Raw genomic sequence first — 14,442 nt, 5'->3', positions numbered from 1 at the left:
GACTTCATCAAAATAAGTTTCTACACAGTGAACAACAGAGTTGAGAGGCAATCCTCTGGAATAGGGGAAGATATTAGTAAATGACATATCTGATAAAGGTATAGTATCCAAAATACATATATAAAAAACAAGTAATCCAATTAAAAAATGGGCAAAAGACATGAACAGATGTTTCTCCAAAGAAGACATACAAATTGCCAACAGACACGTGAAAAGATGCTCAACACTACTCATCATCAGGGATACAAATCAATTGCAAATCAAAAGTACAATGAGGTATCACCTCACATCTGTCGGAAAGGCTAAAATCAATAACATAAGAAACAACGGGTTCGGGAAGGATGCAGACAAAAGGAACTCTTTTGCACTATTGGTGGGCATGTAAACTGCTGTACCCACTGTGGAAAGCAATATGGAAGTTACTCAAGAAGTTAAAAGTAGAACTACCGTAAGATGCAGTAATCATACTACTAGGTATTTACCAAACAACAAACAAACAAAAAAACAAAAACAAACAAACAAAAAAACCCACTAATTCAAAGTGATACATGCACTCCTATGTGCAGCGTTATTTACAATAGCCAACATAGGGAAGCAGCCCAAGTGTCCATTGATTGATGAATGGATAAAGCAGATGGGTATAGATAGATAGATATGTATAATAGAATATTATTCAGCCATAAAAAATGAAATCTTGCCATCTTCAATGACATAGATGGAACTAGAGAATATAGTACTAAGGGAAATAAGTCAGGGAAAGACAAATACTAAGTGATTTCATTCATGTGGAATTTAAAAAACAAAACAGATGAGCAAAGGAAATAAGGAGAGAGAAGAAACAGAAAGACTTAACTACAGAGAATGAACTGAGGGTTACCAGAGGGGAGGTGGGAGGAGGATGGAGGAAATAGGTAGATGATGGGATTGAGGAGGGCACTTGCTGTGATGAGCATGGGGTATTGTGTATAAGGGGTATTGTGTATAAGCGTTGAATCTGTTACATCTGAAACTAATATAACACTGTATGTTAACTGTGTGGTAATTAAAACCACAACAATAAAACCAGAGTGATTGAAAATACATAGTTCTATCCAAACTCCTCAACTTGCTCCTGTGTTTCCATTTTCATTCCATTCATTCACATGGAACTTCTCTGTGATAGATGCCCTGGTAGATGCTGGGAACTCAAAGATATAAAGATCACTGTATTTATTCAGTGATAAATAAGCATCGCTCCATACCACTGGACCAGCAGCATGTAACTTGCAAAGACCAGGGCAGCTTAGCTTGAACATGTTAGACTGTTTGAAAAATACAACTATTTGAAGCCCAACCCAGACCTATCTAATAGAAAGGAAAGTCTGGGCTTGAGTATTTTAAAAACACTTTGGAGGTGATTCTTTGGTCCTAGATGAAGACTGTATAGATCATTACAGTGGGCTTGGGGTTGTTTCTTCCTTAAATACCAGTTTCTTTTTGGAAACAGTGGCATATATAGGGCTTCTGTTTTCTTCGTTGAGTAACCAGAAGTTGCAAAATTATCAGTAGTGATTTTTGTTTGCCTTTATGACAGGTATACATACACACACACAATACACACAGTGGTTTTGTCTCATTATTGTTAGTGTCTCTTTTGACACTTGTCTTGCATCTGATGTTGATCCCTTTGCTCTAATTTTTTCTACATGACTCATTTCTTCTCATGTCTTTTTACTACTCTGTATCTCAGTTGGACTCCTGGAAAGGTCTGATTTTGTTTTGTTTTTTAATAGGGGGAAATCTCCTCTTTTTAAATATTATATATTTATTCATGAGAGACACAGAGCATAAGAAAGAGAGGCAGAGAAACAGGGAGAGGGAGAAGCAGGCTCCCCAGAGGGAGCCTGACGTGGGACTCGATCCTGGGTCTCCAGGATCACATCCCAGGCTGAAGGCAGCACTAAACCACTGAGCCACCCGGGCTGCCCTGATTTTGTTTTTTTAATTGGGATAAGAACATTTGACATAAGATCTACCCTCTTAACAAAACGTTAACTCCAACTAGAGGCACAATGTTGTACAGAAGATCTCTAGAACCTACTCTTGTATAATTGAAACTTTATGCCCGTCAAACAGTAATTCTCCCCATTTCTTCCTACCCCTAACTCTTAGCAACTACCACTGCATTCTCTGTTCCTATGAGTTGACTTATATGCCTCCTAATTGTATCATGCAGTATTTGCCCTTCTGTGACTGGCTTAGATCAGCATGATGTCCTCTATGTTCTCCTTAAAAATAATTTTTAATGGCTGAATAATATTCCCTTGTGTGTATATATCATGTTTTCTTTACTACTTTGTTGATGGACATTCAGGTGGAGTTTGTGTGCATAGTTTCAGAGGTAGAATTTAGTGATTCATCAGTTGCATGCAACACCCAGTGCTTATTACTTCAAGTGCTCTTCTTAATGCCCATCACCCAGTTACCCAACCCCCCCTCTCTTCCTCCAGCAACCCCCAGTTTCCCATAGTTTTCTCTTATGGTTTGTCTCCTTCTGTTTTCGTCTTATTTTATTTTTCCTTCCTTTCCCCTATATTCACCTGCTTTGTTTCTTAAATTTCACATGAGTGAAATCATATGGTATTTGTCTTTCTCTGACAGACTTATTTCGCTTAGCATAATACCCTCTAGTTCCATCCATGTCATTGCAAATGGCAAGATTTCATTCTTTTTGATGGCTGAGTAGTATTCCATTGTGTATATAGATATACCATATCTTCTTTCTCCACTTATCGGTTCATGGGCACCTGGGCTCTTTCCACAGTTTGGCTATTATAGACATTGCTGCTCTAAATATTGTGGTGCAATTGCCCCTTTGGATCACCATATTTGTATCCCTTGGATAAATACCTGCTAGTGCAATTGCTGGGTCATAGGGTAGCTCTATTTTTAATTTTTTGAGGAACCTCCACACTGTTTTCCAGAGTAGCTGTACCAGTTTGTAATTCCTGCCAACAGTGTAAGAGGGTTCCCCTTTCTCTCCATCCTCACCAACACCTGTTGTTTCCTGAGTTAATTTTAGCCATTCTGACTGATGTAAGGTGGTATCTCATTGTAGTTTTGATTTGTATTTCCTGATACCCAGTGATGCAAAGCATTTTTTCATGTATCTGTTGGCCATTTGTATGCCTTCTTTTGAGAAATGTCTGTTCATGTCTTCTGCCCATTTCTTGATTGGATTTTTTTGTTTTTTGGGTGTTGAGTTTGATTTAGATGGTTTATACATCTTGACTCTTGTGGATAATGTTGCATGATGTTGAGCATCTTTTCATATGCCTGTTGCCTATTTCTAGGCAAAGAGATGTCTTTGGAGAGATGTCTGTTCAAGTCCTTTGCCCATTTTTTAATTGGGTTATTTGTTATTGAACTGTAGGAGTTCCTTATATATTTTGAATACTAATCCTTTATCTGATACATGGTTTTTAAATATTTCCTCATATCCATAGTTTGCTTTTCTGTTGATTATTTCTTTTGCTGTGGAAGCTTTTGAGTTTGATATAGTCCCACTTGTCTATTTTCTGCTTTTGTGGTTGTGCTTTTGGTGTCACATCTGAGACATTGCTAAGATCAATATCATGAAACCTTCCCTCTGTGTTTTCTTCTAAGAGTTTATAGTTGTAGGTCTTATGCCTGAGTCCTTTAATCCAATCATTTTGAATTGATTTTTGTGAATGGTATAAGGTAAGGGTCCAGTTGCATTCCTTTGCATGTGGATATCCAGTTTTCTCAGTACCATTTGTTGAAGAGGCTACCCTTTCCCCATTATGTATTCTTGCACCTTTCGATTGTTTATGTGTGGACCTATTTCTGGGCTCTCTGTTCTATTCCAGGACTTGACTTTTATATCCCCTTTTACCCAGCAGGCCATTTGATGAGCCCACCACACTTTTCATGTGTGTTCATTTTTTTTGGTGACTGAAAACTTTTGCATTTTAAATTCTTCTCGGTGGTTGAAGACACTAGATAATGGAATCTGAAATAATACTTGTTGTTATATTTCAGGTCTATCATATGCAAGTCACACAGTTGGCTTCACGCCACCGACTTCACTGACAAGAGCCGGAATGTCTTACTACAATTCCCCGGGGCTTCATGTGCAGCATATGGGAGCCTCCCATGGTATCACAGTAAGTATCCACAGGGGAGGAAGCCACACTGACTCCTGATGGTGGTAGCAACGGCTTCTTCTTAGGAGAACAGGGGTGATGCTGTTAGACATTTACTTTTTTTCTCCCTCCCACCATCAGTTCACCTTCAATCTATAGAGACTTCCCAGCAGTTTGATACCAAATTCTGGTGTTGAAACTAAAATCCTTCCCAGGAGACAAAACTTCAGCTTCACTTTCTGTGAAAAATTATCCTTTGTGAAATGTAATTTGAACTCTGGCCAAGGCCGTAATTAAACTCTGGCCAGCTCTTTGCTATAACGAGTCATTGCTGGTTGCCACAATGTCTAAAATATTTATTGTTGGCATCGTCACAGTTCACTTATCTTCAGTATTCTTCTTGAAATTAGCCTTATTTCTGGTTTCACTCAGAATTTTCTCTCCTGGAATCAGAAGGAGTCTTAAATGCTTTTTGTTCAGACTTCACTCGGAGTTTTTCCTTGAGAGCTGCTTATTAAGTTGACTAATAGAACAGTTGAAAACGTAGCACACAGGAGTTTGAGAATAGTGAAGAAGGGAGGGTACTGGTTCCAATAAGGAAACCTTCAAAAGAAGACTCTTATCCTACAAAAGCGGTAAGGTATTTCTGAAGCTGTTTTTATTGGTTTGTTGGGAAACACCTGGTTGAGCTGCAGCTTTTGGGATGTTGATAACTGAGTAGAGCAATGGAAGCAACTCGGTGACATACAAGGGACAGAGGAGACCCAGTTGGGGGATGTGGCGCTGTTTTTGATTCTAGGACTGCCCCGTGGAAGGGCCCGAGTCCAGTAATTTGGTCAGTGCAAGTTTCATAGTCACTCTGTGTGGCTTTTTCACGGGTGTCGGTGCAGACCCCAAGGAGTTTACGTCCCCGCTCGAGGGAGCGGGAGGGGCAGGCCAGGAACTCGCTAGCCTCTGGTCTCTGCGGCCCCCCAACCCCCTTCACCAGCCCCCACTTGTCAGGCGGTTAAAAAGGAGCGGGCCGCCCCGGACTGACCTGCCCTTCTGTCCTCTCTGCAGAGGCCTTCACCGCGGAGAAGCAACAGCCCTGACAAATTCAAACGGCCCACGCCGCCTCCGTCTCCCAACACACAGAGCCCCGTGCAGCCGCCGCCGCCGCCGCCGCCGCCCCCCATGCAGCCGGCGGCCCCCCCCGCGGCCGGCGCGCCGCCCGCCCCCTCGCCGCAGCCGGCGCACCCCCCCTCCCAGCCTTAATGCATGTGCTTGGTCTGCAGCTCACGTGGGGACTCGGACAGTGGAGCCGCCTGCTCAACGCCAAAGGCTTCCTTCCCTGGCAGTTCTGGATCTGACTTATTTGCACTGACGTTATCTAGGCTTCACTATTAATTGTGTTGTAAGTGTTTGTCGGAAACGCAGCCAGTGTTGTGTGTCTACGACACTACACAGACGACTTTTTTCCATCAGTGTTCTACTTGAATCTACGTGTACGTCCATTCCCTGGCTGGAACATTTGCTATTCGATATTTGGTAATTCAGCAGCAGCGTGCAATTTTTGCTTGGCCCCAGAGCTTCATTTTCCTGGCTTTTAGGTTTGTAAAATAAAAAGGGATATCTTTTTTATATTTTTTTTTCATGAATTTGCAGAAAATTACTGAGCTGATCCTCCCCCTTGCCCCCCGCCCCCATTATAATGGTGTTTACCAAACGTAACCCGTAATTCAGCACTACAGTTCCGACCTTTGAAAATCTAGCCTTCCGTGTAGAATGGAAAGCTAGATGGATCAGTGCCCGAGACAGTGTGCTCTGGCCTAGAGCTTTCTACAGATACACTTTGTGTAGGTTATTTTCAGTGTCAACATCCACGCCTCCTGTGAAACAAGACAGCCTAAGTCATGGACCGCGTGGCTCTACCTTTTCCACGTCCACGTGGGGTGGACAACTGATGTGTATTCAGGTGTGATTCTTTCCTTATCTTTAGTGGTAATCTCCCCAACCCGGCCCCTCTAACACCAGTCCATAAATGCTGTCCTGCCCACCAGTGGTTCTGATGGCCAATTAGAACACACGCTCTTTGATTTCTGCTGCAGAAGGCAACGTGATTGTAACAAAAACAGCTATCTTCCCTTTCCCGTTCTTCGTGTTCCCCTAAAATAGAGTTTGAACAAATATTTTAAAGGTGCAAAATACTATTAGAAAGTACTATTTGAAATGAACATTATAGGAATATCTTGGCATAGCGGCCTCAGAATACTTTATTGCTTGGCAGAAAAGAAAAGAGGTGAGAAGACGGTAGCACATGAACATCGATGAGCACTTGTGTTGCCCAGTATAAGCAAGTGCAGTGTACAAACAAGTATACTCTGAATACATTATTTCCATTCATTTAGCACAAATAAATCATTTGGTTTCACTTGGAAGTGGAACACTGTGAGTCACTCTTTTCTTAATACTTGCAACATCTTTATTTTTGCTTTTCAGCAGTTACTGTTTTGTACTTTGGTAGTAAAGTGATTTTTACCACCTGTGTTTGCATATTTATATATGCTGTGGACGAAAATAACTTACTAGAGAATGTATATTTTATGATGAGAATGTGTATCTGTTGGATATAATCAGAGAACTGAAAATTAATTTATCGGTAATTTTTAAGAGTCCATGTTTTGTGACACCCATCTCTAATAGCTAGCTCTTTATTGAACACACTCCTAAAAATAAGGAACCGTGACATTGTAGATATTTAATAGTGTACAGTATAGAAACTTCCATTTTTGCCTTCGAATGCATATTTAAGAATTACAGAATGAAACAAGTCTTGTTGGATAATAGTGTTTGACTAGCATTTTAAGAACTCGAGAGTAAAAGCAACAATAGGATTTTTCACCTCTTCCTGCTTTCACCCCTGAACTTCACTCCTCAATTGGTCTATATAAATTTTATTTATAATGTGTATGTAATATACATAATCATAGTACAGTTCTCAGATATGGGGAACAAGTTTGGCATTTAATTATTGAGGCTTTAGATTTTTAATTCGATCGGACGGGGTCTTAGCAAACCCAGGGATCTCATCAACAGCCTGCCGTCCCTCCTGGTACATTGCCATTCCGAGGAATTCTGAGAGGAGGCAAACAAATTTTGCCTTCATGGTACAGTTCTTGGTTTCTCTCATAGGAGAAATATGGTCTATGTTTACAAGAATCTTTCGCGAGATGATAGAATTCAATGCTGTTGGGATAGTGGCTTGCACTCAAATGAGAAAGTCCATAATGTAATGAGCTTCCCTCTGCTTCCTGTCAATTGAGTTACCTCCCGAAAGCACAAAAGTCAAAACATTGCCATATGGTGAATGAAAAAGCACTTGGCGTGAGCAAACCGTTCCTGATAAATGCCTTCTAGAAATAGGTTCTTGACTTTCAGACTTTGCAGAAATGTAGTGCTGGTTCCCCTAGTCATTTCATTTTAAAATAAAACACAGCTCCTTCAAACAGCACTTTTTCAACATAAATCTAGTTGCCTCTCCCTGCCGACATTCAGAATTGATAGAACAAACACTACTATTTTGAGTCTGTGCTGTTTCATGCCCTTCTAAAGTGGTTTCTGACCCTGTGTGGAGCCTGTCACACATGGGCAGGATACCTGCCAGGGCCGTTCTTGGTGATGGTTTAGCCACCAGGGACCCATAAAATCCCGACCCCGAGCCCTTGGAGGCAAGAGCCCCTTCATCCATGGGAAGCTGACTTACCTCGGGCTCTTCTCACGGGGGCCGACTATGGTTACTGCCATTCCTGCGGCCCACGTGCTCAGGGTCACCCTGGACCGACTTCCCGAAGGAAGGCCTCTAAGATCAGGAGCTGTCCCGAGGGCAGGCGGGAGCAACAGTAGCTTCCTTTCCCTGTCTTGCTGACAGAGACCCTTGGCTACCACTGTGCTGCTAATAGGATAAGTACTCTGTTGCCAGATTACCATGCCTTTTATACAAAACCAAATTAACTTATCTAATACCTGACACCTCTCTGGGCTCTGAATTGCTTTCTCTCAAGCATGCTGGCATTTCTGGACAGAATTCTAGAAATTTGGCAGATGATGGAAGTATTTAAGATGTAATTCAACTTACTCCTTTGTTAACTGAAGGGAGTTTTAAATTCTGAGCTCCTGAGATACCACAACCGTGGGATGAATGCGCGACCAGAATGTGGCTTTGACACCAAGTGCTGCCGCTCCTTTGTAATTGGCTTCTAACTGATTTGACCAGAGATCATTGATAATGTGAATTTTTGTTAACTGTTCAATTGTAGGAAAATAGACTATGTATCGCCCTTTGTTAGGTAGACATGAACTTTTCCTGCACGAAGCCTTGCTTATAGAGGATGCCCAATAAGGCGAGAACAAGCATCGTAACTTGTGCTTCAAGAGCGCAATATTTTTCTCTTACCAGTACAGAAGAATCATTTCTGTGTAACTTGATCTTCTGTCCAGTACTTGTCTTGTAGGTAACCAACACTGACAACTTTGTAGTGGTAACTACCAAAGAAATACATAGTAAAAGAATCTTTTATTTCCAAATTTATTAAAGAGCCAGCCATTGACGCTGCTACATGAGTTCCATGCTCAAGAGCCATTGTAAGAGATTAAGGGGTTTTTAGGTTTTCGTTTCTGGGTGGTTGTTTTTTTTTCTACTTTTTTTTTTTTTTTTTTTTTTTTACATACACACACAGCTGTTAGCATGACATTATGGGGAGCATTTTCCAGAATGCTCAGCAGTCGTGGTTTACTGCCAAGCCCTAGTTGCCTCTCGGGAGGCGGTAGAAGGAATCCTACGTTCGTGATAGCGCGGGCGCTGTGTGTGTGCACGTGTGTGTGTGCATTCATGCCTTAACTCGGGTTACTGCTCAACTTCAGTTCTCGACTCGGTCTGCACCGTCATCGAGATTGTATTGTACATCTTGATCTGAACTTCATCCTGGCAAAAACAAGGTTGCAGGCACAACAGTTTAAGAATGCATTCCTCTGGAAGAGTTTTGGTCAGGTTGACCTTGAGCCTTTGGACTTTATTTGGGACTTAGCATGGAAAGCAAAAGTGGACCGTCAAATGGGAAGACATCAGCAAGGAAGAGAGGAGAGCCCAGTGCTAGCATGTCTTTTGCCTCTGCATCTCCGTGCACACTGTGTGTTGTTCATGATAGCTTGTTTACAACTTGACTATGTTGGAGTTCTGGTAATAGTGGCAATCTTGACATTGGTCAGAGTTTAGAGAGATGTAAGACTTCCAATTAATGTCTTATTTACTTCTTTATGTTGATTAGTCTTTGATACATGTGCTGAATCTGAAACCTAAATAAAGATAATTTTTTAAAATGCACCTCTTGAGCCTTAAAACCTATCTCTTTGTTTCTGGTCTTTGAGTCAGAAAGTGAACATTGTTTCCTCATTTTTCTGCTGTACATCTGACTTTGATTTTAAATCCTAAAGGCTGCCTTAGAAGGTAAACTTAAGGACAGGACACAGAAGGGCTAGTACCATTTTTGCTTCTTAAGTAGGGTGCCAGTTACCTGGATGTATTGAATTTTTGGAAATTCATCTAGCTGTATGCTTTGATTTGTGCAGTGTTTCAAATCTGTGTCGGATTTCAACTTAAAAGCACAGACCTAGTAGGCCTAGTACGAGAACAAAAGTGACACCCATTCCCGAAATTGTTACATATAAGTATATGCCTATGTGTACATACATGTGGGCGCACACGTCTGCACGCACACACACACACTTAGGCTTTGGCTATGGCGTCCAGTCTCTTTGCCGGCTTACTCTTAAGTCCAGATTTGTTGGTTTCCCCTTCTACTCTGTAGGAAGCATGACTCCAGGATCACTCCGAGGTTTGAGTAACAGTTCTTTCACTGCCTGGAGGTTTCTTAGCCTGCCTGGAGGTCCTGTTCCTTCCCTGCGAGACACGTTATCTCCCTTGCTAAAATGAGAACCTAGGGGATGAGACCCTCCAGTGCAGCCCTTCACAGAGGAAGATGCACACAGTCCTACATGCATGTCTTTGGGAAGACACTCAGAATGGGCATTTGGGATGATGGGTTATACACGTTCAGGGACTGTGTCTTTGTCAGCTGCGTATTAGTAAGCCCCTAGCGTCTGGTGGGGAAAAGCGTGGTACTGAGCAGGATCCTGTGTTTGGAGCACAATCTTCAAGAAGACTGTGTTACAATCTTACGGGGGCAGACTTTGAATCCAGGCCCTTTTCTGCATAAAAAGTACTAAATGGATTTTGAGTGACTCTTGACCTCACTCTGGCTTAAGCCAGATTCCATGTTCACTATTAGTTAATGAGTTTTTAATGTGGCTAGCCCTTTGTTAAAGGCCTCTCTAGTCCTGGCCCCTAGGTTTTAACGGAAAATGTTGCCCAAGAAATTGCATTGCAAACTGAATTGAAGTCTTGGTTTCATTTTCCAGCCTCAGTTTTCTAACCTGTATAGTGAGAATAGCCATTCTGATTTCAGGCAGAGTGTAATGAAAACAGGATTTTTAAATAAAGTGCTTTAACAACAAGGTTTAAGCGACGAGTGTACCCCTTTTTTTCTTCTAATACCTTTTAGAGGCAGTGTGTCCACCTGGTGCGCCTAAAATTGAAACAGTTGAAACAGTTGATGGAAATTTTGTGTTTATGTAAATAAAACTCTAATAAATCTGGGTCTTTGTTTTAATGTTTTGCTATCTAAAGACTCGTGGAAATGCAGTCCTATTCAGTCACCAGTATCTAATCCAGGCCCAAACTTTTTAACATTCTCTCTAGAAATAAAGGAAGAAGTCAGTGTGCAGTAAGTTATGTTTTGTCTCTAATTTTGATGTTGACATGAGAGATTGGATTCCCTCCTTGAAAATTTTCTGATACCATCCCTAATTCTGTATTACATTGAATGCTGTTGAACTACATATATTTAGAGCTTTTTCTGAAGATGATATTTTCTGATACCCTATGAATGATTTAGTGCAACTTTCAAGATTACTAATTAGCCCCAAAAGAGATTTTAGTAATTACTTAAATTTTTTTTCATCTTAAAGAGGAAAAGCCAGACTCAGAAGTGAAATGGATGATAGAATTAGTAGACAGGGACGTGAAAACATTCTCTGTGCATTCAAGAAGGCAGAAGAAAGTGTGAGCATGATGAGAAAAATGGAAAATATAAAATAGACCCAAAATGAACCTCTAGAGACAAAAAAATGAAGTGTCTGAAATGTAAAACAAGGAAAATGTGCTACTTACATCTTTTGTGGGTTTCTGTGCTCTTTATTCTTCTAAAAGGCAACTCCTGGAGTTGGAGGTCAGGCCAGTTGACCAATCTTTCCCCCTCTCCCCCTGGGGTTTGCTCTGCCCGGGTGCTGCTGAGCCATTGCTGGCAAATCCTCATCCCTGGGAGCTAAATACTATTAGTCACTGTAATGTTGGGCACGAAGCTTCAAGTTGAAAGCAGCCAGTGCCTGGGAGATGTCCTGTGAGTTCAAGTCCAGCCTCTGTCGGGTTTCCTGAGCTGGAGTCTCCTCACCTATAATACACGGATGGGAAGGGGGTCAATAGGACCCAATGAACATGTTGAAACTTCAGAGAGTATCAGGTTCTTTGTATGATAGCTTCTTAATGGTTTGCAAGTAGGTTTGCAAGTACGGGAGCCAGCAAGGTGGGATCCCCCAGCATTGGAAGAGATAAGGGTCAGGAAAGACTTCCAGAGGAACTGATATTGAAGTAGATTCTTTTTATATATTTTTTAAGATTTTGTTTATTTATTCATGAGAGATAGGCAGAGGGAGAAGGGGGAAGAGCTCGATGCGGGACTCGATCCCAGTACCCCGAGATCATGCCCCGAACCAAAGGCAGACTCAACCACTGAGCCACCCAGGTGCCCCTTGAACCAAATTTTTGAAGAACCATTCAAGAGTGCTCAGGACAGAGGAAGCAACATGTGTGAAAATCTGGAGTTAGAGCATCCACCCGTGTGGTTAGGGTTTGGGTTCCCTGAAAGCAAACCGAGTAGAGGACTTGGGTGCAGGAATCTTGCTTGGGGGTGACTCCAGGGCGTGGAAGACCTCAAGAAAGTAGAAACCACTGAAGGGTGTGCGGATGAGCTTTTCAGCCTGGTGGGCACCTGGAGTTGCACCCTATGGGGAGGGGGGGGGGATCCCTGAGGAATCATTTAGAATTGCCTCAGAATTGTCCCACCAGAGAGTAGGAATGGGGGACTTGGATTCACCAACTCCTTTCACCTGTTGGCTGTCTGACCTGGGGAGAACCACCTCCTCCTTTGAATTTTCTGGGATTGAGGCTTTCTCAAATGCCTGAGGCAGCAAGGCAAGAGTGACCTCTCCTGTTTAATGAGGGATGCCGGCAAGGTGCACGAGTGTTTGTGGGGAAATCAGGCTGGCTGAGAGGGTGTGAGGCCTTGTCTTGGTGGCCTAGGACCTAAATACCACTCACCCTCCGTTGTTCTAGCCTGGAGTACTCATGAAATAAAGGGTTTTACCCCACAGGAGTTGAAAAATGCCATCTGTTTTATTTACCCTTTTTTTTCCCTCCAGCTTTATAGAGAAGTCAACATACGACAATGTGTAAGGTGAACATGCACAACGTAGTGATTGGATATATGGATGTATGTTGTGCGATGATTGCCACAGTAAGGTATAGGTTAGTTGTGTCCACCTCACACAGTTACAATTTATGAAAATGTGAAATCCTTTTTAACTTGAAATGAGGGAATTTTTTATTTTACAAAGACCCATATTCCTAATTTCTCTTGAAAAATAAGATCACATTGGGACACCTGAGTGGCTCAGCGTTGAGCGTCTGCCTTCGGCTCAGGGCATGATCCCGGGGTCCGAGGATTGAGTCCCACACCGGTTCCCTGCATGGAGCCTGCTTCTCCCTCTGCCTGTGTCTCTGCCTCTCTCTGTGTGTCTCTCATGAATAAATAAAATTAAAAAAAAAAAAAAAAAAGATTACAGCAGGGCCTCGTCCCTCCACTGCACAAGCAGATCGGCCTGAGCAGTGGCTGTGTCAGGCAGCAGGGAACACCTGGCCTTCTTTGAGGGCTCTGGGGTCCCCTTGCTTGTCATACAAGTCATTACGCTGTGGTCCCTGCGGGCTTCTGGATTTGTAGACCCAGGGTATAGAGTATTTAAGGAGTGAAAGAAGTCTGATCTGGCTAGAGCTGTGTCTGTGCAGAAGAGAGAAGGGCAGGGAGTAGGGGAGTGGGAGGCGAGCACTGAAACCCACTTTGGAGAGAGGCCTCCACCGGAAGTTCCTGGTACAAATCTGGCTGATTATTAAAGGTGGGGTCTGGACACCCAAGATTGACTGTGGTCAATCAGTCTTTCTTGTAAGTCTCCTAGGGAGAGTTGGCCAAGATTGGGTTCCCGACTTCTCTTAGCTGTGGCTCTATCTAGTTTGTCCCTGGCTGTCTTGAAAGTCAACACACAGCACACACTTGAAATGTGGGTTTCAAGCAAGCTGAGCTGAGGATGGAGTCTGGAGTCCTAGAGCTGAGTCAGATAGAGGTGTGTTGGTAAGTGGTCAACATTCTGCTATCTTGAGACTAAACCCTTATTTCTTTTGCTTGTCGATTTTTGTGGGGTACATACTCCCCAGCAATGTGATTTCAAGCCCCCTGTGAAGTCACTGAGCTGTGGCGAGATATGCTGTTGTGCGCCATTCACATAGTATTTTCACCATGGAGACATGTTAGTTGTAAATGACCTTAAAAGCATAATAATAGTAAAATGTGGTAAATTAGGATATATAGTGTTTTCAGTATTTATTAGCTGTTTTTAATCTTTTCAATTACAAATTTATATAATTTAATTTTTAATAGTGTCTGTGTTTAGCAGCCAGCTGACACAATTCCTGGAAAATTTAACTGTAAGCTCTTGGGAGCCTGTTGATCCTGTTCCCTGTGCCTCTGGCTGGGAGCAGGGTGGGGTGGGAGTGGGGGAGGCTGCAAGAGGCTCTCCTATCAGAAGGCCTCTGCTGTGTCTGCGTCCTGTTGCAAAGGACATGGTGACAATGGGGAAAGTCTTTTATTTGAGAGACCTCAAACCTAGAGCCCAGCTGCAGGCTGAGAGTAGGCTTGGGTCTGGACTCAGCAGAGGACAGGAGGTGGGTGAGACTTCCTCACCGTGAGGCAGCTGCCCTTACTCTCATGGCAAGGATCCCATGTGTCAAGTGCACGACCTTTGCTCAGACCTGGTGCGCTCACCTCAGGAGCCTGGTGGGCAGGTTCTCAGCATGAATTTTCTTTTTTTTTTTTTT

General features: G+C 42.5%; 1 protein-coding gene across 1 annotated transcript in view; it reads left to right on the top strand.

Annotated features, from left to right (window-relative positions):
• Nucleotides 1-5,765, top strand: part of CCDC6 (coiled-coil domain containing 6) — a 107,091-nt gene extending 101,326 nt beyond the window's left edge. The window contains exons 8-9 of the mRNA XM_026013579.2: nucleotides 4,042-4,166; nucleotides 5,205-5,765. Coding sequence (XP_025869364.2) covers nucleotides 4,042-4,166; nucleotides 5,205-5,399 — 320 coding nt within the window. The 3' untranslated portion in view covers nucleotides 5,400-5,765. The remainder of the gene's footprint in view (nucleotides 1-4,041; nucleotides 4,167-5,204) is intronic.
• The last annotated feature ends 8,677 nt before the right edge of the window (nucleotides 5,766-14,442 follow it).

The sequence above is a fragment of the Vulpes vulpes genome, chromosome 4 (assembly GCF_048418805.1).
Source record: "Vulpes vulpes isolate BD-2025 chromosome 4, VulVul3, whole genome shotgun sequence".
NCBI lineage: Eukaryota > Metazoa > Chordata > Mammalia > Carnivora > Canidae > Vulpes > Vulpes vulpes.
Note: the sequence above shows the minus strand (reverse complement) of the source record. Positions and strands in the feature narration are given on the sequence as shown.